Below are 27,107 nucleotides of genomic sequence, written 5' to 3' on the forward strand. Positions count from 1 at the left end.
TAAAAATAATATTTTTTATTTTTTAAAAATTATTTTTAAAATCAATATATTAAAATAATTTAAAATATATAAAAAATTAAAATTTAGTAAAATTTTTAAAAACACACGTTAACCTGTATTTCTAAATAGCAACCTTGTACGGCTGGCTGGCCGGCTATCTATGTAATTCTTGGTGCGTAGCATTTACACGCGCCTTTTCACTTTGCACTCTCCCAAGGTCCCCTCCCTCTTATCTTGTCATTATCTCTCAACCACTTCTTGGTCGAGGCAGTTAGTACTGAAAATTATGATAGATATGATGAGGTGTTTGATTGTATAGTAATTATTATTTTTTAAAATAATTTTTATATAGAAATATATTAAAATAATTTTTTTATTTTAAACAAATTATTTTTGATATTAATATAACAAAATAATCTAAAAATATTAATTTGAATAAAAAATAAATTTTTTATAACATATTTTTAAAAACAAAAACAGATAACAATAATAAATTCATAATTTAAGATGCAAACCATATCTGACCCACCTCGAGAGAGAAAAAAAAAATCCTTTCTCTCTCTCTCTCTCTCAACCTTCGTCAGCAACACTCTAGCTCTTTGAATAAAAAATTGGCTTTTCACTTTGACTGGAGCCAGATCTTATTACGTGGATTTGAAATTTAAAAAATAAGTCTCATGCGCTGATCCGGGTAACTGAAATCAGCTGCTGAGAGATGGAAGAGGAGAATCCATGTCCTAATATCCCTGATAAATTAGTTCATGTAGAAAGTAGTTGATGGAACTCAAAAAGAAAGAGAGAAAACGAAAGGGTGATCGTGAAGCTGCTTTCATCATGGTTAAATAAAAAAGCCATCTCTTTTCCGTTTTCTTGTTCGAGTCCAAAAGCTGGACATGAAAGTAGCATAAAAATGAAGAAACATAACACAGCAAGAACACACAAAGGGTCACGAGGTCTCAGCTCTATGTGACAAGCAAACGCAATAAACCCACCACACCATCAACGCTATTCCCTGGTTGTCTCCTACCTTGAAGATTCCTTCCTTTTTCCTCCTTTCCTCTTACTATAAAAAGCATGATAACCCTCCCTGTTCAATTAAAACCCTTTCTTCACAATCTCTGAAAAATCCCGCCCAATAAAATGGCTGAGAGCTCCAGTCACAACCACCTCATCTACCTTCACGGTGACCTGGACTTGCTCATAGTTAAAGCCAGATCTTTACCCAACATGGATGTTATCTCCAAGAACTTCCGCCAGTTCTTCAATGTTTGCATCCCTTCTTCCGCCGCCACCACCAAACCCACCGACCATGACCGCGACCACCGCGACCGCGGCCACCGCCACCACAGTGATGCCGACAAGAAAATCCACCACCGTCACATTATCACCAGTGATGCATACGTGACAGTGACAGTCCCTCAGGTGACACTCGCCCGCACCCGCGTGTTGAAAAATGCCGCAACCCCCGTTTGGGAGCAAAGGTTCAATATCCCATTGGCACATCCTGTTAAAAATATTGAATTTCACGTCAAAGATAATGATTTGTTCGGTGCAGAGTTGATAGGGACTGTGAAGATACCTGCATCAACAGTGTTGGCGGGGCAGTTTATTCAGGGATGGTTTCCAATAATTGCTGCATCAGGAAAACCACCAAAGCCCGACACAGCTCTTTATCTGGAATTGAAATTCACACCTGTTGAGAAAAACCCTTTATACCAGAATGGGTTTGGAGGTGATCCTGGAGTAAATGGGGTGAGGGGTACCTATTTCCCGGTCCGGAAAGGCGGTCATGTGACACTCTATCAAGATGCTCATGTGAAGGATCATGACTTGCCTGAGATTGAGATTGATGGAGGGAAGGTTTTTAAGCAAGAGAAGTGCTGGGAGGATATTTGTTATGCCATATCCGAGGCTCATCATATGATTTATATTGTTGGCTGGTCTGTCTTTTATAAGATTAAGTTGGTTAGAGAACCAACTAGGCCATTGCCAAGAGGTGGAGATTTGACACTTGGGGAGCTGCTGAAGTATAAGAGCGAGGAAGGTGTGCGAGTCTTGTTGTTGGTTTGGGATGATAGGACTTCTCATGATAAATTTGGGATTAGAACAGTAAGTGAGGATTTTGATTAGTACTATTTGATTTTTATTATTATGTGGGTTTATTTGGTCCGTTGTTGCTATTTTGTGTGATGTTTGTTTTGTTTGGTTAATGAGCGATGAATGGTTAAATAATTCAATTATGATTGTTTAACTTGGGTGATTGTTGCCACTTTCTTTTAGTAGAAAGTTAAGGGGAGATTTTGTCAGAAGGTTTTAAAATTTTATGCCAATTTGTAATGTGATGGCAGGGGGCACATGCAACTTCTATTTGTTGTATTTTTTCCCCTCATGATTTTAGCAGTGGTGATATTTAATAATGAAAGATGTCTGCAATAGTTTTATAATGTGAAAAATCTATTTTGGGATACAGGCAGGAGTTATGGCAACACACGATGAAGAAACCAGAAGATTCTTCAAGCATTCATCTGTTACCTGTGTGTTGGCACCTCGATATGCCAGCAGTAAGCTCAGTTTTCTCAAGCAACAGGCAAGCCTGATTTTATTGTTGAGTTGATTGTTGTCTCCTAAGAAGCACATGCAGCTAAGTGTGTTGGTTGTTTTAACAATGCACATTCTTTTGGCTAATGGGTTTTTATTTTACATCTATTTAGCGTATGCAAAAATATTAATGGGTAAGTTTTGGTTTGTGGAACAAACTTGGTTGTTCTTTCGGTTTCATTTGAGAGGTCAAAATTGCTTCTCTTTGAACAATTTATTGATGTGCAGTGGTTTTTCCCAGATTGTTGGAACCATGTTTACGCACCATCAGAAATGTGTTCTTGTGGACACCCAAGCATCCGGTAATAACAGGAAGATAACTACATTTATAGGAGGCATTGATCTCTGCGATGGCCGGTATGATACTCCTGAACATAGACTGTTTCAAGATCTCAACACTGTCTTTCAGGATGATTTCCACAATCCAACATTTCCTGTAAGTGATAGACAAATCAAATGATCAACTTTTAGTTTCAGTAGTCTTCTCACTTTCGGTATCTGCTATTTATATTCAGATCAACAGTGTACAAATGGTGCTGTTATGGTTTGTTTTCCACTATTTCAAGCGCATAATGTACCTATAATTTCAACGTGCTTGATGTTTAAGTTGCTGTGAAATTTATATCACATTCAAGTGATATTTTCTTTATCATCCCCAATACTAGCATGGTTTACTAAATATTCTGAATTCCTGTTTATTGACTTCTGTCACTGTCCTGCCAGATCCTTTGGTGCTGTATGCCCTTTTCTTTTCTTTTCTTTTCTTCTTTCTTTTTGCACTTTTTTTTGCATCAACTGTCCTCTTTTATGTATGAAAGGCTGGAACCAAAGCACCAAGGCAGCCCTGGCATGACCTGCATTGTAAAATTGATGGGCCAGCTGCATATGATGCTCTTATAAACTTTGAGCAGCGTTGGAGGAAAGCAACAAAGTGGACAGAGTTGGGACTGCGTTTCAAAAGAATATCTCACTGGAGCGATGATTCATTGATAAAGATAGAACGGATTTCTTGGATACTAAGTCCTCCCCTTTCTGAAAAAAAGGATGGAACCACAATAGTTCCACCTGATGATCCCACAGTATATGTTTCCAGTGAAGAAGGCCCTGAAAATTGGCATGTCCAGGTTGGACGTCACGCTTCTCTAATTTTGTCATTTAGATTACAACCTTTATCATCATCATCATCATTTTATTGACCCTGTTTTTATGTATTTTTTTTTTGCAGATTTTTAGGTCCATTGACTCTGGATCACTGAAAGGATTTCCCAAAACTATTGATGAGTGTCAGGATCAGGTTTACAGCAAGTTGAACATTTTATTTTCCTTCTTCCTTTTAATATAAGCCAAAGATAACATAGCTTTATTGATGTTAATTTTGTGTTGCAGAACCTAGTCGTTGCAAAAGATCTGGTTGTAGATAAAAGCATTCAAACAGCATACATACAAGCCATCAGATCTGCTCAGCATTTCATATATATTGAAAATCAGTATTTTCTTGGATCCTCATATGCATGGCCATCATACAAGGATGCAGGTCAGAATTGCAAATTTTCATTATACCGGTTCTTTTTTTTTTTTGGATTAGGATTCCTTTTTTAAGAGACCCATGTTGATGCAGAGCCTCTATATACAAAATTTTGCATGGGTATTTGGATTTTAGGAATAATATATCTTGGTAGATGTTCTTTTGCTTGATAAGATTTGGATTTCGGACCTTCTCAAATTCATATCTTTTACCACAACCTCTATGGCTTTTCATCTATTTGTTTGCCTTTTTAAGTTGACAACTCAGTTATTTTTATTTGTTAGCGTCTCACTAGTTTAGCCACCACCATTGTGAATTCTGTTTTGCTCACCTTTGCTTCTTACGTTATTGTCAAGCTGTTTTGAATGAAACCGTTTGCTATTTCTATGGACAACGATCATGGCTGTAACTACATGCCTTCATTTTACACACGACAACACAGATAAAACACACACACACACATTTTGTTCTCAAGTTGTTTCCATTTTTATGATGTGTAGGAGCTGATAATCTAATTCCAATGGAGTTGGCATTGAAGATTGTTAGTAAAATTAGAGCCAAAGAGAGATTTGCAGTGTATGTTGTCATTCCATTGTGGCCAGAGGGTGATCCAAAGACCAACACTGTGCAAGAAATTCTCTTTTGGCAGGTAGTGTATAATCAACTATGTTGACTTGAAAGATCAATATATTTGTTCAGACATCAAGAATGAACCGTCTTGTATATTTGGAACCTGGTCAACTTTTTATTATTCATGAGCACTTCTAGTCATAGTGTACTGCTCATATGCCTTGGCAATTATTCATGAGCACTTCTAGTCATAGTGTACTTCTCATATGCCTTGTCCCTAGTGACATGGGATAGGTTCACCTTATACGGTCTTTCATGAACATAAGTTTCCTCTTTCTGTCCTTAAACAATAAGAAGTATTTGATTTTCAATTCCATTGGTTTGGGATGCTTAATTCCTATACCTTCAATTGGTAATTTTTCATGGTGAGATGTTTAGTGACTTGCAGCTAGAACGGCTGTTTTGTTACTTTTACTGTTATTATCCTTCTTATAGGCAAGACCATGGTTTTAGATACATAACAGAGAATAATAACTGTTACTCAAATTTTGCTGCCAAAGCAGCTTTATTAAGGAGTTTCTTAAAATTGGTGCACACTGATTGGGTGACTATTGCTTTGGGCTGTGAGTTGATTTCTTTTAGTGATTCTGTCAGCAAGTTGGATTTGATTGTTGTGAGACGCCAAGGGTTTCTGTTGAAACAGAGCAACAATTCAATCTTATTTTGTCGCTAACTTTAGAAAGTTTATACTTTGCAGAGCCAGACAATGCAAGCAATGTATGAAAAAATTGCGCAGGAACTTAAATCAATGGATCTTGTAGATTCACATCCTCTAGACTACCTCAATTTCTATTGCATTGGTAAACGAGAAGAAATTCCCCAAGAATTGTCGAGTGCTAATGGTGGAATGGTAATTCTTTCAGATTATATCCTTCTGTGGTTTTTCATCCTTACCATTGCATTACCTGTTTTCTTTCTGTGTATAAAATAGTTTGTTGGCTGCTATGTAACATATATTATGGATATAGCTGCGTCTGCACTTGCTGCCAATTTTCACCCTAGATAGTGGTGTGCACGGTATCTGATTGGCTATAATCCAAAAGTTGCTTATAGGGACTGAAATATATGGCCTTTGAAACTTCGAACTTTTGTGTAAACAAATGCCATAATAAAATGTCAACACAATGAAGATAAATAAATAATTTCCCTTCTGAAATTTCATTTTAGCTCACATATTTTCCTTTGGCGTGGAGGTGCATATCGAAAGGTTTCTGCGCTCCTGTTTGTCTCATACTCTGGCAATTCTGGATTATACCGGTTACATAGAGTGCTGCCATTTTTTCAAGTTTCTGACATAGATTTACAAGGCAAATTTTTCTTTCATGTCTATCTCATTTCTTGATTGTGTCCAGTGACCTAAATGATGGGAAAACTATCATGACTTTCTGTTTCTGAAAATGTTGAGGCAGAAATCTTCTGTGACCTGCTTCTCAAAGGCACGGTTGTTGTTATTTCACTAAAACAAATGTCAGCTACTCTTATAGCCTTAAAAATTGACCCCATGATATTTATTTTTGTTCCTTACTATTTAATCTTGCTGAAGGGTATGATAGTTGAGTTTATCTTTGAAGTGTGACTTTACTTTTTATCTGCATTGAAGTCCTAATAATGTTCACAATCACATTGTTTCAATCAGGTCTCCGAATCTTTTAAATCTCAGCGATTCATGATTTATGTCCATGCAAAAGGAATGATAGTGGACGATGAGTATGTGATAATGGGATCTGCAAATATTAACCAGAGATCCATGGCTGGGTCAAAAGACACTGAGATAGCTATGGGCTCATATCAACCCCAGCACACATGGGCTACTAGGAAGAAACATCCACGTGGACAGGTTTGTTTGGCATCATTCTTCATGCCATAGGAAAAATCTTGTTTCTGGCCTTGTTTTGCTGTTGCTCATTAGGTGGTCAGCATGGAACAATGTTTTCTTTTCTTTTCTTTTTGTGCAGATTTATGGATATAGAATGTCTCTATGGGTGGAACATCTTGGTGGGATAGATGAACTGTTCATGGAGCCCGAGGATTTGCATTGTGTTAAGAAAGTAAATAAAATTGCCGAGGACAACTGGAGGAAATTCACAGATCCGAATTTCAAACTGTTGCAAGGACATCTTCTCAAGTATCCTTTGCTGGTAGATGCTGATGGGAAGGTGTGTCCACTTCCTGGACATGAGAATTTCCCAGATGTTGGTGGCAAGGTGCTTGGAGCTCATTCCACCACACTTCCCGATGTGTTAACAACATAATCCCCTTCCCATCTCGTGTTCATGCAACACCGATGAAGAAAATGGGCAGCATGTTTCTGGGTTTCTCAATGTGGAGGTTTATGTTTGGTATGTTTTCTCTTTACTTCATGTCTTGGGGAAGCTCTAAGTTTGTGATGTCATGTCACTGTGGAAAGCGAGACAAGGATGAGACGCTGTGAATACTGGCTGATACGAATGGTTTCTAGGCTGTCCTCGATGGGAGAAGGTTAACGGAACAAACTACATAGCAAGTCCGTACATGCCTGGTTCCTGTGTAACATTTAAAAAATGGAGTGCTAATCACATTTCCTGCTCGCTTTCTATTTGTGTTGCAAGTTTATGAATGATGTGGCTGATGTCAATATCAGGCAAGCGGGCAGGTGTTAGTGTTCTTTTGCCTTCTGCAATCATCCGACCGTTCAAAATTGCATTTTCCAGGTTACTGGGATGTTTGATTGTGCCCCTGGGATTTTATCTTTAAATAATTTGTTTTTACGCCTTGTTTATACTATTTGTTATTAAATTAAATTTTAAAAAGGGAAAATTACTATAGCCTACAGCCTAAGACTCAGATTACTAGCTATTTGATGAAATTGCCTCTTGATCAAAATTACCTGATAAGATCAAAATTACCTGATCTTATCAGGTGATTTTGATCACTTTTATCATCTTATCAGGTAATTGTTTTTAACAAATTGCATGAGGTTAAATTGATTATTTTGTTTTTTTATTGCACAGTTTAAATATTAATTTATTACTCATTGACATTTTCTCCTTTCAATATTGAATTTTTTTATATTCTAAAGGGTTTATGTTATTTTTTTTTACCTTTTTTTCTGTTATTTTATTTCTTCTTGTTATATTTTTTTTATTTATATTATTTAAATTATTAATTGGTTGATGATGACTTAAGTTTTAAATTTCTTTTAGTATTTTTTTTTATATCGATGAAAAACTTGACTGGCCCACAACGGTGAATCACAAGCCACAAATATAGCAAGATGCAATAAATGGAGGAAACACGTCATTTTTCTAGTCCTTGTCTGTCTGTAGAAAATTAGTTTTCATTTTGAAAAGTAAATTTCAGAAAAGTAAATTATTTTTTAATATTTAGTAGTGTAATGGAAAATAATTGGAAAATGCTTTCTAGTATTTGGTTAGCTTATGAAAAATAAGTTGGAAAATAACTTATTACTGTTTTATTTTTCTCAAGTTTATTAAAATAATGAGGATCAAATTTTACAAATTAAAATGTTAAATGAGAATGAAATTGAAAAAAAATATAATTCATAAATTAAAATAATGAGGATCAAATTTTACAAATTAAAATGTTAAATAAGAATGAAATTAAAAAAAAATATAATTTATAAATTATCTCAAATAAAATAAATAATAATCAAAATAATAAAGATCAAATCTAAAAAATAAAAAAAATTAAAATAATAATAGTTAATATTTTATAAATTATTTTAAATAAAAAAAATAATAATGAGGATCAAATTTGATAGATAAAAAATTTCAATAAAAAAATGATTAAAAAAAAATAAATAACAATTATAAAAATGAGAACCTAAGTTAATATAAAAATTAAATTTTAAGAGATAAAATTTAAAAATAAGTATTTAAAACAAAATATATATAGCAATCAAAAGTTTAAAGATCAAATTTAATATAATCAATAAATAATATAATATTTTTAAATTTTTCATAACTTTCAGAAAGTGTTTTTCGTTCAATTTTTTTAGGAAAACACTTTTTTAAAAATCAAACTAAATTTTTCTTTAACTATAAAGTGTTTTTCATTAATTAATTTTTTTAATAATAAATAAATACAACAAAATTTAAAAATTAATTTTTAAAAACCAGTTTTTAAGAAACAAACATAGTTTTGGTGGGAATTTCGTAGCATGAATGGTACTGTAATGGAGATGGGGAGAAAGAGATGCAGGACGTGAACAAATGTTCTTTGGCCATAGACTTTTGGATGTGTTTAAGCCACTGCACTCTCAATGTTCATCGATTTAGGAGCTGCTGAGTTTTAATAAAATGGAGCTCAAATAAAATTAGTGTTTTCTTTCTTTCTTGAGGTTTGATGTTTGAACCAGCTAGAGTCATGAACGGGTTTTGTTCAAAGAATCTCGGTGATTATCTGGGCATTTACTTCTTCATGCTTAGTGGCTTGACGAAGTTTCAACAAGACTGTGCCCATAGAACACCTTCTTCCTCTAGTGTATGTATTTGAAACTAGAAGCTTCGACTATCTATACCCCATGCTTTTGATTATTTTTAAGATAGAAAAGTTTTCAACTCTCACATATTTAATTTATGAGATTAAATAAAGAGATGGTAATTTGATACCGAATTAGATAGATATCTATCATAATCTATTCAAATGAATGCTTTTTTTTTTTTCTCTCTTATATTATTAAAAAAAAAAACTCAAAAGAGCTCAATGATGTACTTTGTGTTGTGAGAGAATAAACTATGAATTCACATAGTATTTTTTTTTATTTTTCTGTTTCATTTATGTATATTGGATTAATTAGAAATTAAAGTTAGTTATTTATTTTGTTTGACTTGATATTGACTACTTATAATGTCAAAAAAACAAAATGGATTATTTATCCTTAATTTAAAAATATTAAATGAAACTAAATTGAAATAATTAAAGCAATGAGGATTAAATTTCAACACTACACAAGTATTGAGCCCTTTTTTTCTTTCAAACATTGGGGACTTAAATGTTGACATGGGAAATATTCAACCCTTTTGTTTTGGTCCCTTGATTTTTTTCCTTTTAATTTTATTTTTTCACATTCTCTTTTTAATTTCATTTTTTCACAGTTATTTTTTTTATTAGACTTGAAAGTTTTTTTTTTGGTTGCTTAGATAATAGGATTCCATGATATCAAAAATAAATTAAGAATAGTGTTTGATAATTAATTTTGCAAAATAAAATTTAATTTAATTAATCTAAAATAATTAAGGTTTAAGGAATTAAATTTGACAATAAAAAAATTTAAAAAGTCAAAAGTGATAAGTATAAACTAACATGTACAATACATATGTCACTATGTGTAGTGATGTCATCATACTTTAGAAACAAGTGCAACTTTTTTTATAGTATCACATTACGGTCAGCGGCTGCATTTAAAGTGATGCGACATACTTTTTTTGATTATACTATGCTTGTTGATAGAAGAGTCGTGATAAGAGCTTTATGTACTTTTTTTTTCTTTTCCTCCCTTTTTTTCTTTTATATTCTCATTATTGACATTAGCTTTTTAAAATTTAAAAATATCATGTTATTTTTTTTACAGTGTTGAGTTTAGTTTTTATTCTTTTAATTGCTATTTATGATATTGAATTCTTTTTTAAAATTAATTTTTTTGTTCTAATTTTATCCTTTAATGTTGAGTTAATTTATGATTATGCATCATTTTTTTTAATTGGGTCATTTTGTTCTTGTGACTCAGGTCACGGGTTCAAAAGACCAACCTGGATTAATATTGATAATTTTTTTAGATCTTATTCTTATACTGATTTTTTTTAATTTTATTATTTAATAATAAGTTTATTAGATATATAAACTTCATGATTTTCTTCACTTTTTTTTTTACCTTCAGATCACATATTTATGTTTTATATAATGATCATATCAACAAGTATGAAAGATTTTATGTTAAAACTCTATATTACATATGTTATTTATTACACATTATAACATGGAAACTACACCTATAACACAATAAAATTATTTAAAAATATATGAAAAATTAAAAAAAATCAACAAAATGATCCTTCATGTTGATATGATTGGAAATTTAGAAACAAAAGTGTACATTGGAACATCATATTAGAATATAGAAATATAGAATGAACTTTGGGAATCTTTAAAAGATTAGGACTAAATTGAAATATATGAAACATTATAGGAATCAAAGTGTAGTGTAGTATCCTATGATTTCTCTGCCTTTATTTTATTTTAAGTAAGCCTTTGGAGTCGAGCTCTTCATTCAAAACCAAAGAAAACCCTATTAGGTCTCGGCTTCTTCATCGTTTCCAATGGTGAAATTTCTCTCTCATTCTCTCTTTATACATGTAATTTGTTGACAATTTAAAGACCTAATTAATCTTTTCCATCTCTTACAGGCTGATTCTCCAGTCAAAAGGTAACATCTCGAACTAGTTTTAATATAGATTAAGGGCTTTTTTATATATTTATTTTTATGTTTTCATTAACTTTCGATGTTTTAAGATACGGGTTTTGTGTTTTGAGGTGTTTAAGAATGATTAATGTCACGAATCTTAGGTTTGTTTGATAATCTTAATATTGGGGCTAGCTGATATACGTTTGTTTACTCAACGGGATTTTAAAAATATTGAAGGGTTTGATGGGAGGGATGACAGCTACAAATAATGACTTCAGGTTCTTATGTAATGGAATGTGTTAAGAGCGGCTATGGCTTTGTTTTGGTTTCAAATTTCTGCAAATCTAAGGAATCTGAAAAAAATATGGAGGGTTTGAAAGATGGCATTGCTATCACAAACAATGGCTTTATGTTGTTAAAGTTTGGATTTTTTGAGTTTATTAAGATTTGTTACCTCGCCAAGCTTGTGTTGCTTAGATATATATGGTTATTTGGCTCTGCACCTTTTTGTTTTGTGTTGATGTTATTTGAACTGGGCATACCAGGGATTCACGCTCTCCTTCGCCTTGGAGAGAGCAGTCGAGGTCTAGGTCAAGATCGTGGTCAAGGCCCAGGCCTAGGTCTAGATCCAGATCAAGATCATTGCCAAGGCTAAGGCATAGGTCACGGTCACGAAGTCGTGGAAGGTACTGTAATCCTGGGTTTTTGCTTATTGTGTGCTGGTTTGTAATTGTGGCACTAATGCACATCTGCATCCAACACTAATTTTATGGCTTTATTACATGGATGGTTGGTGGTCGCTGCACAGATCAAGGTCTAGAGATCATGACAGGTTAGTTGCAGCTTTAAAATTGCAATTTCTTAGAATGACAGACATGTGTTAAGGTGTTTCCTCAAATGTGTATTGTGGATCTGTATTTGCTTCATCATTGTTGTTTAGATTATTTATATGTTAATCTTTACTTGGTTGGTTATATGGCAGGACGGAAGTTGTAAATCCTGGAAATACACTATATGTGACAGGGCTGTCTACAAGGGTCACAGAAAGGGATCTTGAAGAACATTTCTCAAAGGAGGGAAAGGTTGGTCCCTTTTAAGGCAGTTGTTTGATGTATAATTAATATTTCTTATTAAATGTGGTTGTCATCCATTTTTGTATCAATTAATAACTATTGGAGAATTTATATTTTTTAGGTTGCTTCTTGTTTTCTTGTTGTGGAGCCACGGACACGCATTTCTCGTGGGTTTGCTTTTGTTACAATGGACAATGTTGACGATGCCAATCGTTGTGTGAAATATCTCAACCAGTCAGTTCTGGAGGGGCGATATATCACTGTGGAAAAGGTAATGTGATTATCTCGTTGGTGATGCTCACCAACCCATTTTGATTGGATCTTTATTCTTAACTTGGAAGTTTTCTGGTTATATTCAGAACACATTGCGTCAGCTATGTTGGCAGCAATCAAAGATGATCAGTTCATCCATGTCAACTTAAGTGTAACAGCTTGATCAATGGCCAGCTTAAACAGCTTTTCAAATGCTAGTGATCAACTAAACATAGCAACTATATTGTTCAACAACTATACAACATCAGCATTCAATTTCAACCCTCAACTAATCAACGGACATTATCAAGCATTCAATTTCAACTCAACTAATCAACGGACATTATCAACTTCTTTCTAATCAGGCTTTATGGTATTTCATGCCCAACAGTTAGTAGACAGTAGTCATATATGCCTGATTGTTGTCCTTGTTGTGCTTGGTAGATAGCCTGCCCCTTGCTGTCTTCCTAGGTGTAGTTTTTCTCCTTACAATATGTTTATGGTTGTGTGCTTTTATATTATTTAGTTTTACAGGTAAGCATATGTTCTGAAAGTTTCAGTTCTGTACTTACCTAGTTTGTTTTGTCCAAGTTGAACATTTTTCATAGTTTGCTGTATTGAGGTGATTCATGTAACTTTCAGTCACGGAGGAAACGGCCAAGAACTCCAACGCCAGGACACTATCTTGGGCTGAAGAATACCAGGGACTATGGTAAGTTTATATTGTATATGTGTAATTTTATCTTAGAAAGAAAGAGCTCTATCTACACTTTCAATGCATGTCCTTGCTTGAATTTTACTAACTTATCTTGCTTTTTGGAAAGGCTCTCGTGGTGATCGTGGTGGTGATCGTGGGGGGGATCGTGGTAGGTATCGTGGTGGCTATGGTCGTGATGACCATCGCAGGTCTCCAAGGCACTCTCCTTATCGTGGTGGTCGTGATTATTCTCCCAGGCGCTCTCCCTATGGTGGACGATCACGGAGGGACAGGTCCAGGTCCCCTTATTCTCCTAGAGGCTCTAGGTGAGACAGGCCTTAAGTTATTTTGTGAAGTGGAAATCATGGTGATGTAACAATATTTGCTTAAATTTTAAGCAAATTATGTGTTTATTGTGAGATCTGAGTTCACTTGTTTACATCCTCCAAGAAACATGTAGTTGTGTGTTGTTACTGCACTTTCTTTCCTTTGAACGACTGGGTAATATGAAATAGTAAGATGGTATGCGTGAGACTTGTGTAATGTTTGAGCTTCTTCTGCGTGATTGTTATGGTGGCAAACCTTTATTTAACAGTAAGCCATTAATGCGTATTTTATTTTCGAGTGATTGTTGTTCAATGCTTGAGAGTTGAAACTTTTTGCAGTAGCTTATGACCTTGATGGTGAGCACGTTTTTTTATGGCTTTGCTTCGCAATGCCATGGAAATGAAAATTGGTCAGAGTATGGTTGTCTTTTGATTGTTGCCTTAAAACAATCTTTCCATATTATACCGTGTTATAAAATAAAGGTACAAATGAAAGCACCGGTCAGTAGTTCAATTTTGTTGTCAGTGGCCAGCTACAGTTGCGAACAAAAGCAGCTCGCATCCATTGTTACCATCAGCTGATGCACCCTAACGTTCAGCTTGGGAACGCAGAAAATTTCAGGTTACCATCAAGAAGTGGAAAGGCGATTTTTTCGTTGTGGGGTTGCCCCGAAGTTGATGGAAGATAATTTGTCCACTAATTAAAAAATCCCCTTGTTTACATTTCTTTCTTGCCAAAAAGAAAAATCCCTTGTGAGATGATTAACATGTGGAAAGAATGGTGCAAATGTAAGGGAGAAAAAGGATGGCTCTGGAGATGGTTTGCAACATGTGAAAGGAACGATGTTAGCCATCTTTCAAGATTTGGAACCTAAATGGGTATTTATTTGAAATTAGTTTTTCGAACAATATCAATAAATGATAATGGCTAAGTAGATCCAGCTGGCTAATCACCAGTAAGATGGACCCAAATCCAACGAGTTGGTGATAACAACAGTCAAATGGAGAGGATGAAGATTCTGGAATGAAAATCATCCTTGTTCTCTAATCTCTACCCCCCAAAACAATGGGAACTAACAAAAAGTCAAAGCTTGTTAAGCCAGTCTCAAGTCTCAACTCACCCCATTAGCCCATTAATTTGTGCTATAATCCAGCCCCTACAAATTCTAAAGAAAGAGGACGTATAAAGGGCCACCAAAATCAGCTCCATTTCTTACTCCAAAGTTGCAGAAACAATGTCATTCCCAGCTCTGCTAAACCCACCACAAACCCCAAAATTACACGCCCATCTATCTCTCCCTCCACCTCTCAAGTTTTCATCTTTCAAAATCCTGAAATTTTCCCAAAAAATCCACTCTTTCTCATCTTCTCTACAATCCCAATTCGCTATACAAAATTACAATTTTGAAGACCAAGACCATGCCATTGGTGGCTGTCTACTCTTTGAAGAAGGCATTTTTGAAGACCCATATTTGGAAACCAACTCAAATGCCATTGAGGACCCAAAGTTGAAAACTTCCAAGAAAAAGAAAAAAAAGGTTGTTCCTACAATTGAAGCAGAGAATTTGGTGCCAGAGAAATGGAGAGATGCGCAAGCAGAGATTAATATTGGCAAAAAGGAAAGGAGAAAGATTGCTCAAGAAATGGAATATAATAAAAAATTCGAAAGGAAAAAGAAAGGGTTGGTTCCTATCAGGAGTGTGAATCTAGAGGAATATCAGGCTTTTAAAGAAGCAAAATTGGCAAAGTTGAAGCCACTTGTGCTCGGTAATCCAGAGAGTTTTAAAGAAGAGGACAAAATGAAAGAGGACGAGGTGGAAGTGAAGGAGATTGTTAACGAGAGGGTGAAAGGGAAGCATCCTAGATGGGCAGTTTATGGGAGAGGTTTAGATGATGTTAGAGAGTTTCTTAACAGTGAGGATTATGAGCCTGGCGAACATAAATCTGAGGGTAATTGCTTTTCTATTTTCAGTTTTGAACTTGGGTTTTGTATCGGTTGTTGTTTTCTTGTTGATATTGTAGTTTGTTTGTTTATTGATAAGAGGGATTGAATTTGTTGTTATTGGCTTGATTGATCCAAAACTAGTTAATTTTAGTGTGAATTTGGTGTAAGCTGTGAAGAATATGATTTTTAATTCTCTTAGGGTTACTCGATGCTATTTCACCTTATGTTACTTAGTTCTTAAAGCGTGTGAGATGCATTCTGGATTTGAGTGCTGATGTTGCTTTGTTTTGTTCAATGTTTTGCATGTGAGCTTCAAGATCTTGCTATTCATATCGCCTTTTCTGCCTTGTGTTTTTGAATAAATAGGTAAACGCAAGTTGTTTACGAAGGAGGAAAAGGTTTTGTTGAATAAGCGGGTACCTGATCTAGCAGTTGCTAACTCTGTGAGTTCACTGTCTGTTGAACCACTCTCGTCACTGTATTTGATTTTGATGTATATTTATTGTTGTTTAATAATTAGCTGCTGCTTTCTCAATTTGTAGTTATCGAACTGCTAGCTGATGTTCCAATCTGATTTTGGAATTAAATGAGAAGTTTCTTACAGTTACAATAGCTGTATCCCCCCCTGCATTTTTTGGTCGTGCATGTCTTTCTTGTTTGGAGAAGTTATGACAGGCTGTACATGGTGCAATTGTTTTTTTGGATAATATACATTACGCAAATCTGCGATTCATTTGTAGTTTTTTATTTTTGTTGAATTCTCTGCAGAGCAAATGGCTACCTCTCCACACGCTTGCTGCATCAGGAGAATTCCACCTTATGGATGCGTTGTTGAAGCACAATGTGGACATCAATGCCGTGGATGTGGTAGGTGGAAGTGCCTTGTGCTGATTTGTTGGATTTTGTCAGTCCCATCAAGTTTTATACACTTCCCTCCCTTTATTTCATATTGGATGAAAAATGCTTGGAATTCTTAGTATTTCATGTTTGCTCAGTTTTGAACTTTGGATCGTTATATTTTCCTCAGAATGGTTGGACTGCACTTCACAGAGCAATATTATGCAAAAAGCAAGCTATAACCAGCTATCTGTTGAGAGAATCAGCAGATCCTTTTGTTCGTGATGCAGTGAGCATTGACGCAATGACTTTCTCTATCATAACTTTATTTTTCTGCCAGTACAATCATTATATGTATTTATCTTATTTTACCATGTTCAACTTGTTCTCTTATGACTAATCATCATCTTTTTTGCAGCCATTTTCTAATGAGATTGTATTTGCCTTCATCTTTCTCTTTTCTTGCTGCTGACAGGAGGGTGCCACCTTGATGCATTATGCAGTTCAAACTGCATCTGCTCCAGCTATCAAACTTCTTCTGTTATATAACGTTGATATAAACCTTCAGGACAATGTGAGGATGATATAACCAAACTTTTTTTTTTTTTTTTTTCCATTTCAGTTTCGATGCTTCATTGGTGAACACTCTCATTTATTACCCTTTCAGGATGGATGGACGCCGCTACATCTTGCTGTTCAAACCCAGAGAGCAGACATAGTGAAGCTTTTATTAATTAAAAGAGCGGACAGGACATTAAAAAACAAGGTAATTCTAGGAATCTCTCATACCATCACATCGTATGAATATTCATGGAAGATATCAGACCACCGCTTGCATGTGTTTCTGGCTTTTGTACTGTGCTTTACCGCATTGAGATGATAGTAAAGCTTAGGTTGCATACTGTGTCACCACTGCTAACAATCGAGAGATACAGACAAAATTGCTTGGAGTTTGAAACTTAGAGCAATAGGTTGATAAGAATCGGCTGCCTCCTTTATGTGGAGGATCCATGGTCAATAAATGAAACGGGGATTCAAAAAAATAAAAAAAGCTTCATAGCTGGGGAATGAAAAAAAAAAAAAAATGAAAGGAAAATCTTAGTATGTGGCCATTTTTTGAAAGTCCTTTTTCGTTATATTGTCATCACAAATCACATTTTTTTTATACCTCCCTCTCAGGATGGCTTAACACCACTCGATCTCTGCCTCTCTTCTGGTAGAGACACAAGGACCTACGAGCTTATCAAGCTGCTGAAGCAGTTCACGAAGAAACCAGCTTTGGCAAAAAATCCTTATAACGCCTCAGCTTCCCAACTGCTTTAACGGAACCACTTCGTATCTTCCCATTATCCAAGATTCGCAGGAAATTGTTGCCCTGACAGTGGGTCTATCACTTAAGCTCCCTCGTGTACAAGATTATACCTTTTAGTATGGAGGAATTGGACGGGTGCAGATAAAGGAATTGTTATCTTCTAGAATCCACAAAAATATGCCAAGGGCACTTTCCGATTGGATAAAAAATGGCAGCCCATATGTATCTGATATTACTCTCTCTCTCTCTCTCTCTCTATATATATATATATATATATATGTATTATAACAGGAAAGAAATGAAGCTTTGATTGTCATTATTATATAATTAACACTGCATTTTGTTTCCATCATGATAAACAAAAAATGACTTTTTTTTCCCTTTTTCATTGCAAGTAGAGTAACTTGACAGCACGTTGTCACAGTACCTAAAACTCTTTCCACCACAATCATTGTCCAACCAAAAGAGAAATCTTGACATTATCCAAACCCTAGATTAAAAAAAAACGAGTTGTGTAAAATGACTAGACCCATGCAATCATGTTGGGCTAACAGATAAAGATTATATCCTTGTGCTAATCCTAAGCACATTTTCTTTCTCTTGGCTTCTTATCTTAGCTATCCACTGAATCATTGGCTTGCTCAACGCTACCCTGTGGTTTCGAAATTTGTAAAAAACAAATTATAAAATTTAATTTATAATTAATTTAATATTAAAAAATAAAATTAAAAAAAATAATTAATAAAAAATTTAAAAACCCAAATTAACCTGAAAAATCTACTATTTAAATTATAAAATTGAGATAACCTTATAGAAAATAAATAAAAAAATAATATTTTATAAGCTCAATACTAAAAAGATTTTGAAAAAATAAGTAAACTAAAAAACCAAAGCAATTTTCTAATAAACAATGCTTTCTATGAAGATGAACTTCAATATAATATAAAATTTAATAATTTAAAAAATAAACAGTTTAGTTATTCTTAAATCGTTTTTTACATATTAAGGTTGATTTTTTTTATCGGAATTAATATATTAACAAAAATTTTCTCTTGCATATTCTGCAACATAAGAGTGTATTAAAATAATTTTATTTGGTCAGTTTTGAAACAGTGGATGACGATAAAGCCTAATAAATAAGCACAGGACATGCTTTATTTTAACTCGCGGCTTCCAAAACCCAACCACCCCCTTCTCCCCGTCCTTCTCTCCACTTCCCTGTCTGTTATGACCTTTAACATCTCTTCCTAACAAACACAGACACAAACATCCACATAGACAAGAAAAAAAAAAACACGAAAAATGCTAGGAGCTCAATTCCCAGTTCGTACATTCAGTGGCTTCAAGACTCTGAAGACAACAGATCAAGGAAATTACCCGACCTGTCGTTTAATCTCACCTCAAAAAAACACTCCTCCGAGTCCATCTTGTTCCTTTCAGTTCTCAGTTATGAGGATACGGTGTCGCTTTCAATGTCCCAGATCAATATCAGTTTCTTGTAAGGCTTCCAGTGATAGCAGTGGATCCACTAATGCTCATAATAATAATAATGATGATGATGGTCTTGATTATCTCCCTGCATCCCTTCTTGTTTCAGGTTCCTCTCCTTCCCTCTCTTTTTATGTTTAATAATTATATTCTTTGTACATAGATACTTGTGTGTAGATTTTGTTGTTGAACTTGTTTCAAAAAATGAAAAAAGAACACTAATTTACGAGGTTTTGATGAATTTAAAAAGATGGGTTGTGGTTGTTTTTCTTAGATAAGGTTTAGAAAGCTGTGGATTTTGTTATTGGATTTGCCTCTAAAAATGCAAAAGAACACAGTTTTGTGAGGTTTTGGTGCATTTTAAGGAATGGGTATTGGTTTTTTGATTGGGTATGGTAAAGGGGAAAAAGAGGTGTACTTTATGAGTTTGTTTGCAATGTGGAAGTTAAGTAGCCTTAATTCAAGTTAAAAAAAAGAAACCCAACTTTAAGAGATTTTGCTGGTCTTTCATAAATGGGTTTTGGTTATATAGATTGGATAGGGTCTAGAAGGGAAAAAGAGAAATGAAGTTAATGAGTTATTGTGAGACAATCTCTTAATTGGTTTGATGGGCTGCAGAGACAATTTCTCATTATCGAATGCGGAAGCAAGGATTTCAAGAGGAGGTTAGATGGCATTCATCTGGTAAATTGGTGTTTCCTTTTGGTCTGCAAGAAAGAAAGGAAGCGAGGCCTAATACAGGATTATTAGGACATGGTTTTCTTCGTGGATTTCAAAGTCCCACGATTTTCCTTAAAGTTTCTTGTGATGGTGACTTTGTGCTGCCGATTATTGTTGGTATATTAGAAAGCTGTCGTTTCATTTTTTTCTTATTGTCTTTGTTTATTACAAATTTGGACAAATTTGCTAGTTGTTAAGTTTTATTGTTTTCTGACACAGGGGAGTTTGCTATTGAGAAATTGATAGATGGAATACAAGGAGATGATAATGCAGTAATCTCCCCCCCCCATCTTCCTTGTATTTATTGTTGGTTTATTTATTAACTTTACTTTTTAACAGCCCTTGTGTTTGCATGATTTTTTCGCAGGTTTGCGCTGATCAGTTCCAACTTGTTGGAAATGTAGCAGAAGAACTTGGATATGATGTATGAAACTATATGTGTTGGGCACTTAGGCTATTAGTTGTAGTGCATTGAAAAGTTTAGAAAGATTCATCCTTAGCATTCCATGTCTTCATTTCAGGTAAAAATGGTACGGATTACAGAGAGAGTGGCAAATACTTACTTTGCAAGATTATGTTTTAGCAAGGTAATAAAGAAAGTTGTGAATTAAATGTCTTAGTTGTCCTAAAAAACATTATCACTAGTACTTGTTATTTTTTTTAAATGGAACTTCAAATATATGCAGCCTGGGGAAAAGGATATTCTTAGTGTGGATGCACGACCGTCAGATGCCATAAATGTGGCAAGTAGATGTAAGGTATTTATCTCCAAACCGTAGCTATTCAAATGCTGTCACTATCTTCAATGTTGAATGATCACTGTTTGTTTTCTGATTTTAGTTTAACTGTTTTGACAACCTTTTTCTGATTGTACTAAAAGATTTACATGCTGCTGATTATTGTTGGACTTTGCTCTATGCAGGTTCCAATTTATATAAGTAAACAAATTGTTTTAACTGATGCTATTCGAATTGGTTATGGGGTGGGAAGAGTGTGTAATTCAAAGCCTATTTATGATGTGTCCCTTGATAGGTATTTGGCCATGCTTGCTTATTTATGCCCCATCATCAATGTCATCTCCATGGGAGGCTGATTCTAAGATTGATTTGAATCTTTTTGTCCAGTGCTGCTGATGGTCCAGATTCACTAGTAGAGGAACTTGATCTTGTAAGGAATATGAATTTAGCTGTTAAAGAGGAAAGGTACACTGATGCAGGTACTTAAAATAAAAATTACTTTGTTTTGACAGTGCAAATTTCATGTTCATTATCAATTATACTCTCACACAATGAAGTCTCTTGCTTCTTAGCACCATTTGATTTTGATCACTTGCTCTTGCAGCAATGTGGAGAGACAAGCTGATGGAGCTTCGCAAGTCAAGGCAGGAACATTAGCCGACTTAAGGTATATCAAGTTTTGAAAGTGTTGCTTCTAGCTTGCATGTGTAACTTCTACCTTGCTGCTTGTGTACGTAACGGCTGCCTTAATGTCTATATAACTTTATTTCAGGATGTTTTTATTATTAAGGCTCCCACTGTTGGCTTGTGGCTGGTCTGTTTGAGCCTGTTCCTATGTAGTTTCAGATGGAATTTGTCGGGTGAATACTGGTCAGAAAACAAATAATCATGGGTATTCTTTTGCATAGCACTTTGATAGCACATTCATGTCAGTTAACAGTCCAAGGGACTCGTGTATAGTCGTCAGAAGTGCAAAATATTGGTATGTACAGCTTAAACTTGCTTCCAGAAATGATATGCCCACCATGTAAGTTTGATCAAGTCTCCCCCTGAATTGTTGAAAGCTATTAGATGATCAATTCTCTCTTCCATACTGATTGAAAGATACTATTGCTGCAGTGACAAATGTAAACCTTTGTAGATGATGTGTATGTAAAAAATAGAAATGATGTTTCTCAAAGAAAAAGATCAACGTGTTCTATCACCATGTAATTCTAATCAGTTCTCTTGTCTTTTATGCTCTCTTATTTCTTCCCCTGGTTGGAGAAAACATGACAAGCTACCGTTGCTTCCTTGCACTGATTTTTGTGCTTGAGTAAACTCTTCTTCACATGATTTTTATTGAAAGGAAGAAAGAACCTGCTATAATTGAATAGATTTGCAGGCAGTGACGTTGAAGGCTCCATGAAAATGGGCTTGAATATGAAATCCGTTCTTTAATTGGCCGTTTTGCGCCACCCTATGATGTAAAGCTTTTTAGATATACGTGTATTTGCAATGAATACTTGTGTACAGTTGTGAGTTGTGACACAGTGAAATTAATTATCAAATTTTCATCCCTGCCTGTTCTCCTTTGCTAATTGCATTGATACAACGTTATTCAGTTTTATTTCTGCATTTGTGTTCGTTATTTTTTTCTCCGAGACAGAATTGTATATCTTTGATGTCTTTAAAAAGCCAGCATATCTTTTAGAGCATAAAGCTTTTGCGTTTTGTAGACCTTACGAATTGCCAATTTGCAAGATACATAATGATAAGATGCCTCTCTTTCTGACAATAATCACAACTACTTTTCCAACTTGAAAATTTACAAGATGCAAGCAGCAATAATCCAACAAAAAGTGGATAAGTGCCGCAGCAATGAACCAGTAAGCAATACTGCCTTATTCCATGGTAATGCATTGCAACTTATTAGATATGCATTACATATGCAGTTCTGATGGACATATCAGAAGCGTTGTCGGCAGAAGTAAGGAAGTCTGGGATGCATGTGCAGACGAAGCGGCTTCGGCATCCTCTCCCCATCACCCCACAGTGCATAGGCTTCTTCACCATGCACAGCATCATCACCTATTTCTAGGTCATCTTCCCTCATCCTAAGATCGACAATGCGGCTTATCAGAATACAAATTAAGCTTGTAGCGCCTGCATTCCAAGCAGTAATAAAAGCAGCTCCCAAAAGTTGGATGCCCATCTGCTTAAAGCCATCCGCATGTCTTCCTCCACTGAAACTATAAATTAATCCTGTATGGTACGTGGTGTCTGGGTACATCAACTTTAGAAGGGCAGGCTTAGCGAAGATGCCAGAAAGAATTCCTCCCAAAAGTCCAGCCACAGCATGCGTGTGGAAGACAGCCAATGTGTCGTCCACGCTTTGGAAGAACGCAAACCTCCTGTGCAACACCATCATTGTGTACCATGGAATTGAACCAGACATTACTCCCATCAATAGTGCTGCCCATGGTTCCACTATCCCTGCCATGTATCAATTACCGCGTCATGTTTCATACTTTTATCATCGTATATAGAATGCATAATGTGAACGTAAGAAATTGCCTCGACAAAGGGCTGACCTGCACCGGGAGTGATGCAAACAAGTCCAGTGATCATCCCCTGGACAGCACCAATGACAGAACTTTTCCTGTAAAAAACCATGTCCAGGGAAACCCATACCAAGAGGCTGGTTGCAGTGCAAAGATGAGTGTTGAAAATGGCCAACGAAGCAACCAAGCCAGCTGCAAAAGGAGATCCACCATTGAAACCTGTCCATCCCAGCCATAGGAACCCTGCACCTCCTAACATGTGAATTATGTTGTTTGGCGGAAAGTTTTGCCTATCATGTGAATGCCTTGGTCCTACCTATATGTATATGATCACCCACCATCATCGCAAATTAAGCAGTCAGATAGCTTGCATGCAACAAAATCCATTGGCAGAGAACAAAATTTCTCTTTTATTTATTATTAATAACTCTTCTTCTTCGAGGTGAATATTTATTTTCTTAAATTAAAACACACAAAAGTATAAGGAGTGCATCTGAATTACCCAATATGCAGCAGTGAAACCAGCCACCCCAGAGGAAAGATGAATTACGTAGCCACCAGCATAATCAATTATACGTCTTTCAAGAAAGCCATCACCCCAGATAGTTGAGGCACCAACAGTGTAACTGACAAACAGCCATAGAGGAACAAACAACATCCATGCATAGAAGTTCATCCTCCCAAGTAAAGAACCTGCCAGCAATATAACAGTAATAGCAGCAAAAGCAAATTGGTAAAACACAAAATCAGCCACTGGGACCAAACCCCTCCTAGACTGTCCAAGGAGAAGTTTTTCTGACAATGCAGAGCCAGGTCTCCCTAACAGTGGGCTCATCTTGGCCCCAAAGGACATTTGATGGGCCAATAGGACCCAACAGACTAGGACCGCGGCAAAGGCATAGAAGGCCATGAAGGCAGAGTTGACAGCCCATTTTTTCTTGACCATGCTTCCATATAGAATGACTAGCCCAGGAACACTCTGTAGGCAGACCATTGTGGTTGCTGTTAGTTGCCATGCGCTGTCTGCTTTGTTCATCCATCCTGGAGATCCTTCATCTGGATTTAATCCTTGTGGGAAATTCATAGGGAGGAGAAAGAAAGCTAAATTGGCTCGAGAAAGTGTCTTTGTTTCCCTACTTTTGCTTTCGGAAATTTATCTCTCGTTTCGGTGGGAATTGCAATAAAAAGGAAGATGGGTTTTGGAGTTATATATGATGCAGTAGTATTGTGGCAATCTCCACATTGTTTCCGACAATAGTTAATAGGATACTCTAAAATTCCTAGCTGTCCAAAGTGGTTGGCTTTAGGATTCATTCAAATTCTATTAGAGATTAAAAGATTCATTTATGCATTTAACTATTTGCCGAAATTATTAGATATTTACAAAGGATCTTGGATAGTTAAAATCATGAAAAACAGAAACTGAATCCTGTATTATATCTATTCTCCACATAATTCTTTATAGTAGAATTTTATGATTACTAGGGGAGATTTTGTTTTGAGCTGGCCATTCATGCCTGGTTGTCTGCCATTCTTTTCTTTATCATACATACGTATGAGTTCAGCTGCCATTTGAAAGCAACATCTTTGGTACCGTCTATCAGATTAGGACACAAACATGGACAGCTTCACATGACATTTTGAAGTCCAAGATGTTGATGAACTTGCTGGCCCCACTTTCTTAGTTGTATTGATTGTCCATCAATTGCAGTGGCAGCAAGTTTTCCTGCATTCTTCTTTAGTAATACACTAGTTAGATGTTCGTGTTGTTCGGTGAATTTATTTTTTATTATCATAAAAAATATTGTAAAAACTTATAGCATAAAAAATAACATTTTTTAAATATTAATAATAATTAATTATTTTATTAATAATATTAATTATAATAAAAATAATAAAATTTATAATATAAATAATTATATTAAAAATTCCAAAGATGATTATAACACAAATAATAATATTTTTTTATATCAATACTTTAAGTTATAATAAAAATAATAATATTTATAACACAAATAATAATATTTTTAATATGAATACTTTGAATTATAAAATAAATAATAATATTTATAAATATAATTATATTAAAAAACTAAAAAATATTTATAACACAAATTATTTGGGTCTTGGTGAGGATCCAAGCGAATTGGTCAAGAGGCAAGACCTATTAGACATGGGTCCTCCATAGGACCTAATGGCATTAGATCCTGCGCAATAGAGTTTTTGAACCTGGTCCAATGGCTGACCCTGTTCAATGCTCAGGTTTCGTGTTTTGACCTGGTCACTAGGTCATCCGAGCCAATTCTGATTTTTTTAAAACATTAAACGACATTGTTTTAGTAAAAAAACAAAAATCAACGAGTTGCAACTATATTTTTGATTAAGTCTTGTAGGGTTAACTAGGTCACTTCGAGTTTTGACTTTCTATATTTTTTCTTAAACCTGACCTGATTCCAGTCTTGAGTTGGTCGGGTTCCAAGTTGACCCGCCAAGCTAGGCCAAGTTTCAAAACTATGCTGCGTAGGATCCATTGCCATTTGGTCTTGCACTGGACCCATTACCATTACATCGTGGCGTAGGACCCAAGCAAATTAGGTCCTGACAACAACCCATTACCATTGGGTCCTAACACAAGCATCTAAGTAGGGTAGCTCAAGCGCCACGCCTCACCACATGGCACGCGAGTCCTTGGCAATCAAGTCCTAACACTACATGGTGCTTGGGTCTAACCTAGCACAAGAGTAGGTAGCCCAAGTGTTAAGTGTCCCCATGTGGGGGTGCAAGCTAGCTCCCACCTAGGGTAAGGGCAAGCCAGCTTCAGCACCACATGGTGCTCTGGTTTGAACCAGTGCAAGGGCAGGCAGCCCAGACGCTAGGTGTCCCCATATAGGGGCGCAGGCCTAGCTCATGCTTAGGGTAAGGAAACCTAGCCCTAGCGCCACGTAGCACTCGGGTCTAACCCAACACTAGGAAAGACATCCCATGTGCTAGGTGTTTCCACGTGAGGATGCGAGCCTAACTCCTGCCCAGGGCAAGGGTAAGTCAGCCCCAGCGCCACGTGGTGTTTGGGTTTGACCAGGGCAAGGGCAGGCAGCCTGATCACCAGGTGTCCTTACGTGGGGATGTGGTCTTGCCTCCCGCCCAGGGCAAGGGCAAGCCAGTCCTAGCGCCACGTGGTGTTTGGGTCTGACCATGCGCAAGGATAGACAACCCAAACACCATAAATATTATTATATTTATTATAATTGAAGGTATTAATATTAAAACTACTATTATTTGTGTTATAAATATTAATATTTTTATTATATTTCAAAGAATTAATATCAAAAATATTATTATTTGTAGTGTAAATATCATTATTTTTGGTACAAATATTTTTATTTTATTATAATTGAAAGTATTAATATTTATTGTTATTGTAGTTCAAAGTATTAATATAAAAATATTATTATTTACGGTACAAAGATTATTATTTTTATTATAATTGAAAGTATTAGTAGTAAAAATAATATTATTTGTGATAGAAATATTATTATTTGCGGTATAAATATTTTTTTATTGTTATAATTAAAAGTATTAATATGAAATAATGTATTATTTGCATTCTAAAAATTATGTTTTTTTTTATTTATTATAATTCAATGTATTAATATCAACAATACTATTATTTGGGATATAAATATTATCATTTTTATTACAATTGAACAAATAATATGTAGAACTTAAATTATAATATGTTTGATATTAATACTTTCAACTATAATAAAAATAATAATATTTATAACGGACATAATTATATTTAGAAACTTAAGACCTAATAGCCTTGGGTTTTGACAAAGTACTTAAGAAAATTGAGTCCTAATGTAGGATCCATTAACCTTAGACACAGGGCAAGCCAACCTTAATGCCACATCGGGTCTAACCTAGCACATAAACAGGGTAGCCCAAGTGCTAGGTCTTGCCACATGGAGCACGAGTCTGGCTATGTGCCTTGGGCAAGCTAACCCTAGTGCCACATGGT

At 35.3% G+C, this 27,107-nt stretch overlaps 5 protein-coding genes across 7 annotated transcripts; 4 read left to right on the forward strand and 1 right to left on the reverse strand.

Moving 5' to 3' along the window:
* The first annotated feature begins 704 nt into the window (after nt 1-704).
* On the forward strand, nt 705-7,557 carry PLDDELTA (phospholipase D delta). Its single transcript, XM_011023928.1, has 10 exons — nt 705-2,109; nt 2,471-2,587; nt 2,840-3,034; nt 3,417-3,722; nt 3,824-3,892; nt 3,985-4,132; nt 4,624-4,772; nt 5,451-5,603; nt 6,390-6,590; nt 6,709-7,557. Exons 1-10 carry the CDS (start codon nt 1,141-1,143, stop codon nt 7,003-7,005), a joined length of 2,604 nt encoding a protein of 867 aa, XP_011022230.1. The 5' UTR covers nt 705-1,140; the 3' UTR covers nt 7,006-7,557.
* Nucleotides 7,558-10,983: 3,426 nt separating this feature from the next.
* Nucleotides 10,984-13,759, forward strand: LOC105124068 (RNA-binding (RRM/RBD/RNP motifs) family protein). Its single transcript, XM_011023927.1, has 8 exons — nt 10,984-11,073; nt 11,158-11,177; nt 11,702-11,842; nt 11,965-11,988; nt 12,139-12,238; nt 12,351-12,500; nt 13,124-13,193; nt 13,306-13,759. The coding sequence occupies exons 1-8, from the start codon at nt 11,071-11,073 to the stop codon at nt 13,506-13,508; spliced, it is 711 nt and encodes a 236-aa protein (XP_011022229.1). The 5' UTR covers nt 10,984-11,070; the 3' UTR covers nt 13,509-13,759.
* Nucleotides 13,760-14,520: 761 nt separating this feature from the next.
* Nucleotides 14,521-17,833, forward strand: LOC105124067 (ankyrin repeat domain-containing protein, chloroplastic-like). Of its 2 annotated transcripts, XM_011023925.1 has the most exons (7): nt 14,527-15,454; nt 15,816-15,892; nt 16,218-16,316; nt 16,477-16,575; nt 16,762-16,860; nt 16,954-17,052; nt 17,466-17,833. In XM_011023925.1, exons 1-7 carry the CDS (start codon nt 14,740-14,742, stop codon nt 17,607-17,609), a joined length of 1,332 nt encoding a protein of 443 aa, XP_011022227.1. In that variant the 5' UTR covers nt 14,527-14,739; the 3' UTR covers nt 17,610-17,833. The 2 variants fall into 2 exon arrangements, with proteins under 2 accessions (XP_011022228.1, XP_011022227.1); XM_011023926.1 differs by lacking the exon at nt 16,477-16,575 and having other exon boundaries at nt 14,521-15,454.
* A 928-nt stretch (nt 17,834-18,761) lies between these two features.
* LOC105124070 (Wound-responsive family protein) lies at nt 18,762-22,101 on the forward strand. 2 transcript variants are annotated; one of them, XM_011023929.1, is made up of 10 exons: nt 18,762-19,195; nt 19,705-19,923; nt 20,026-20,078; nt 20,174-20,230; nt 20,328-20,393; nt 20,493-20,564; nt 20,729-20,838; nt 20,931-21,022; nt 21,148-21,210; nt 21,316-22,101. In XM_011023929.1, the coding sequence occupies exons 1-9, from the start codon at nt 18,901-18,903 to the stop codon at nt 21,198-21,200; spliced, it is 1,017 nt and encodes a 338-aa protein (XP_011022231.1). In that variant the 5' UTR covers nt 18,762-18,900; the 3' UTR covers nt 21,201-21,210; nt 21,316-22,101. The 2 variants fall into 2 exon arrangements, with proteins under 2 accessions (XP_011022231.1, XP_011022232.1); XM_011023930.1 differs by having other exon boundaries at nt 21,148-21,207; nt 21,459-22,101.
* A 256-nt stretch (nt 22,102-22,357) lies between these two features.
* On the reverse strand, nt 22,358-24,122 carry LOC105124072 (ammonium transporter 3 member 2-like). The gene is made up of 3 exons (XM_011023931.1): nt 23,589-24,122; nt 23,117-23,402; nt 22,358-23,018 (listed from the first exon to the last, which is right to left on the reverse strand). Exons 1-3 carry the CDS (start codon nt 24,120-24,122, stop codon nt 22,492-22,494), a joined length of 1,347 nt encoding a protein of 448 aa, XP_011022233.1. The 3' UTR covers nt 22,358-22,491.
* Nucleotides 24,123-27,107: the final 2,985 nt, after the last annotated feature.

This window comes from Populus euphratica, unplaced genomic scaffold (genome assembly GCF_000495115.2).
Source record: "Populus euphratica unplaced genomic scaffold, PopEup_1.0 scaffold12.1, whole genome shotgun sequence".
NCBI lineage: Eukaryota > Viridiplantae > Streptophyta > Magnoliopsida > Malpighiales > Salicaceae > Populus > Populus euphratica.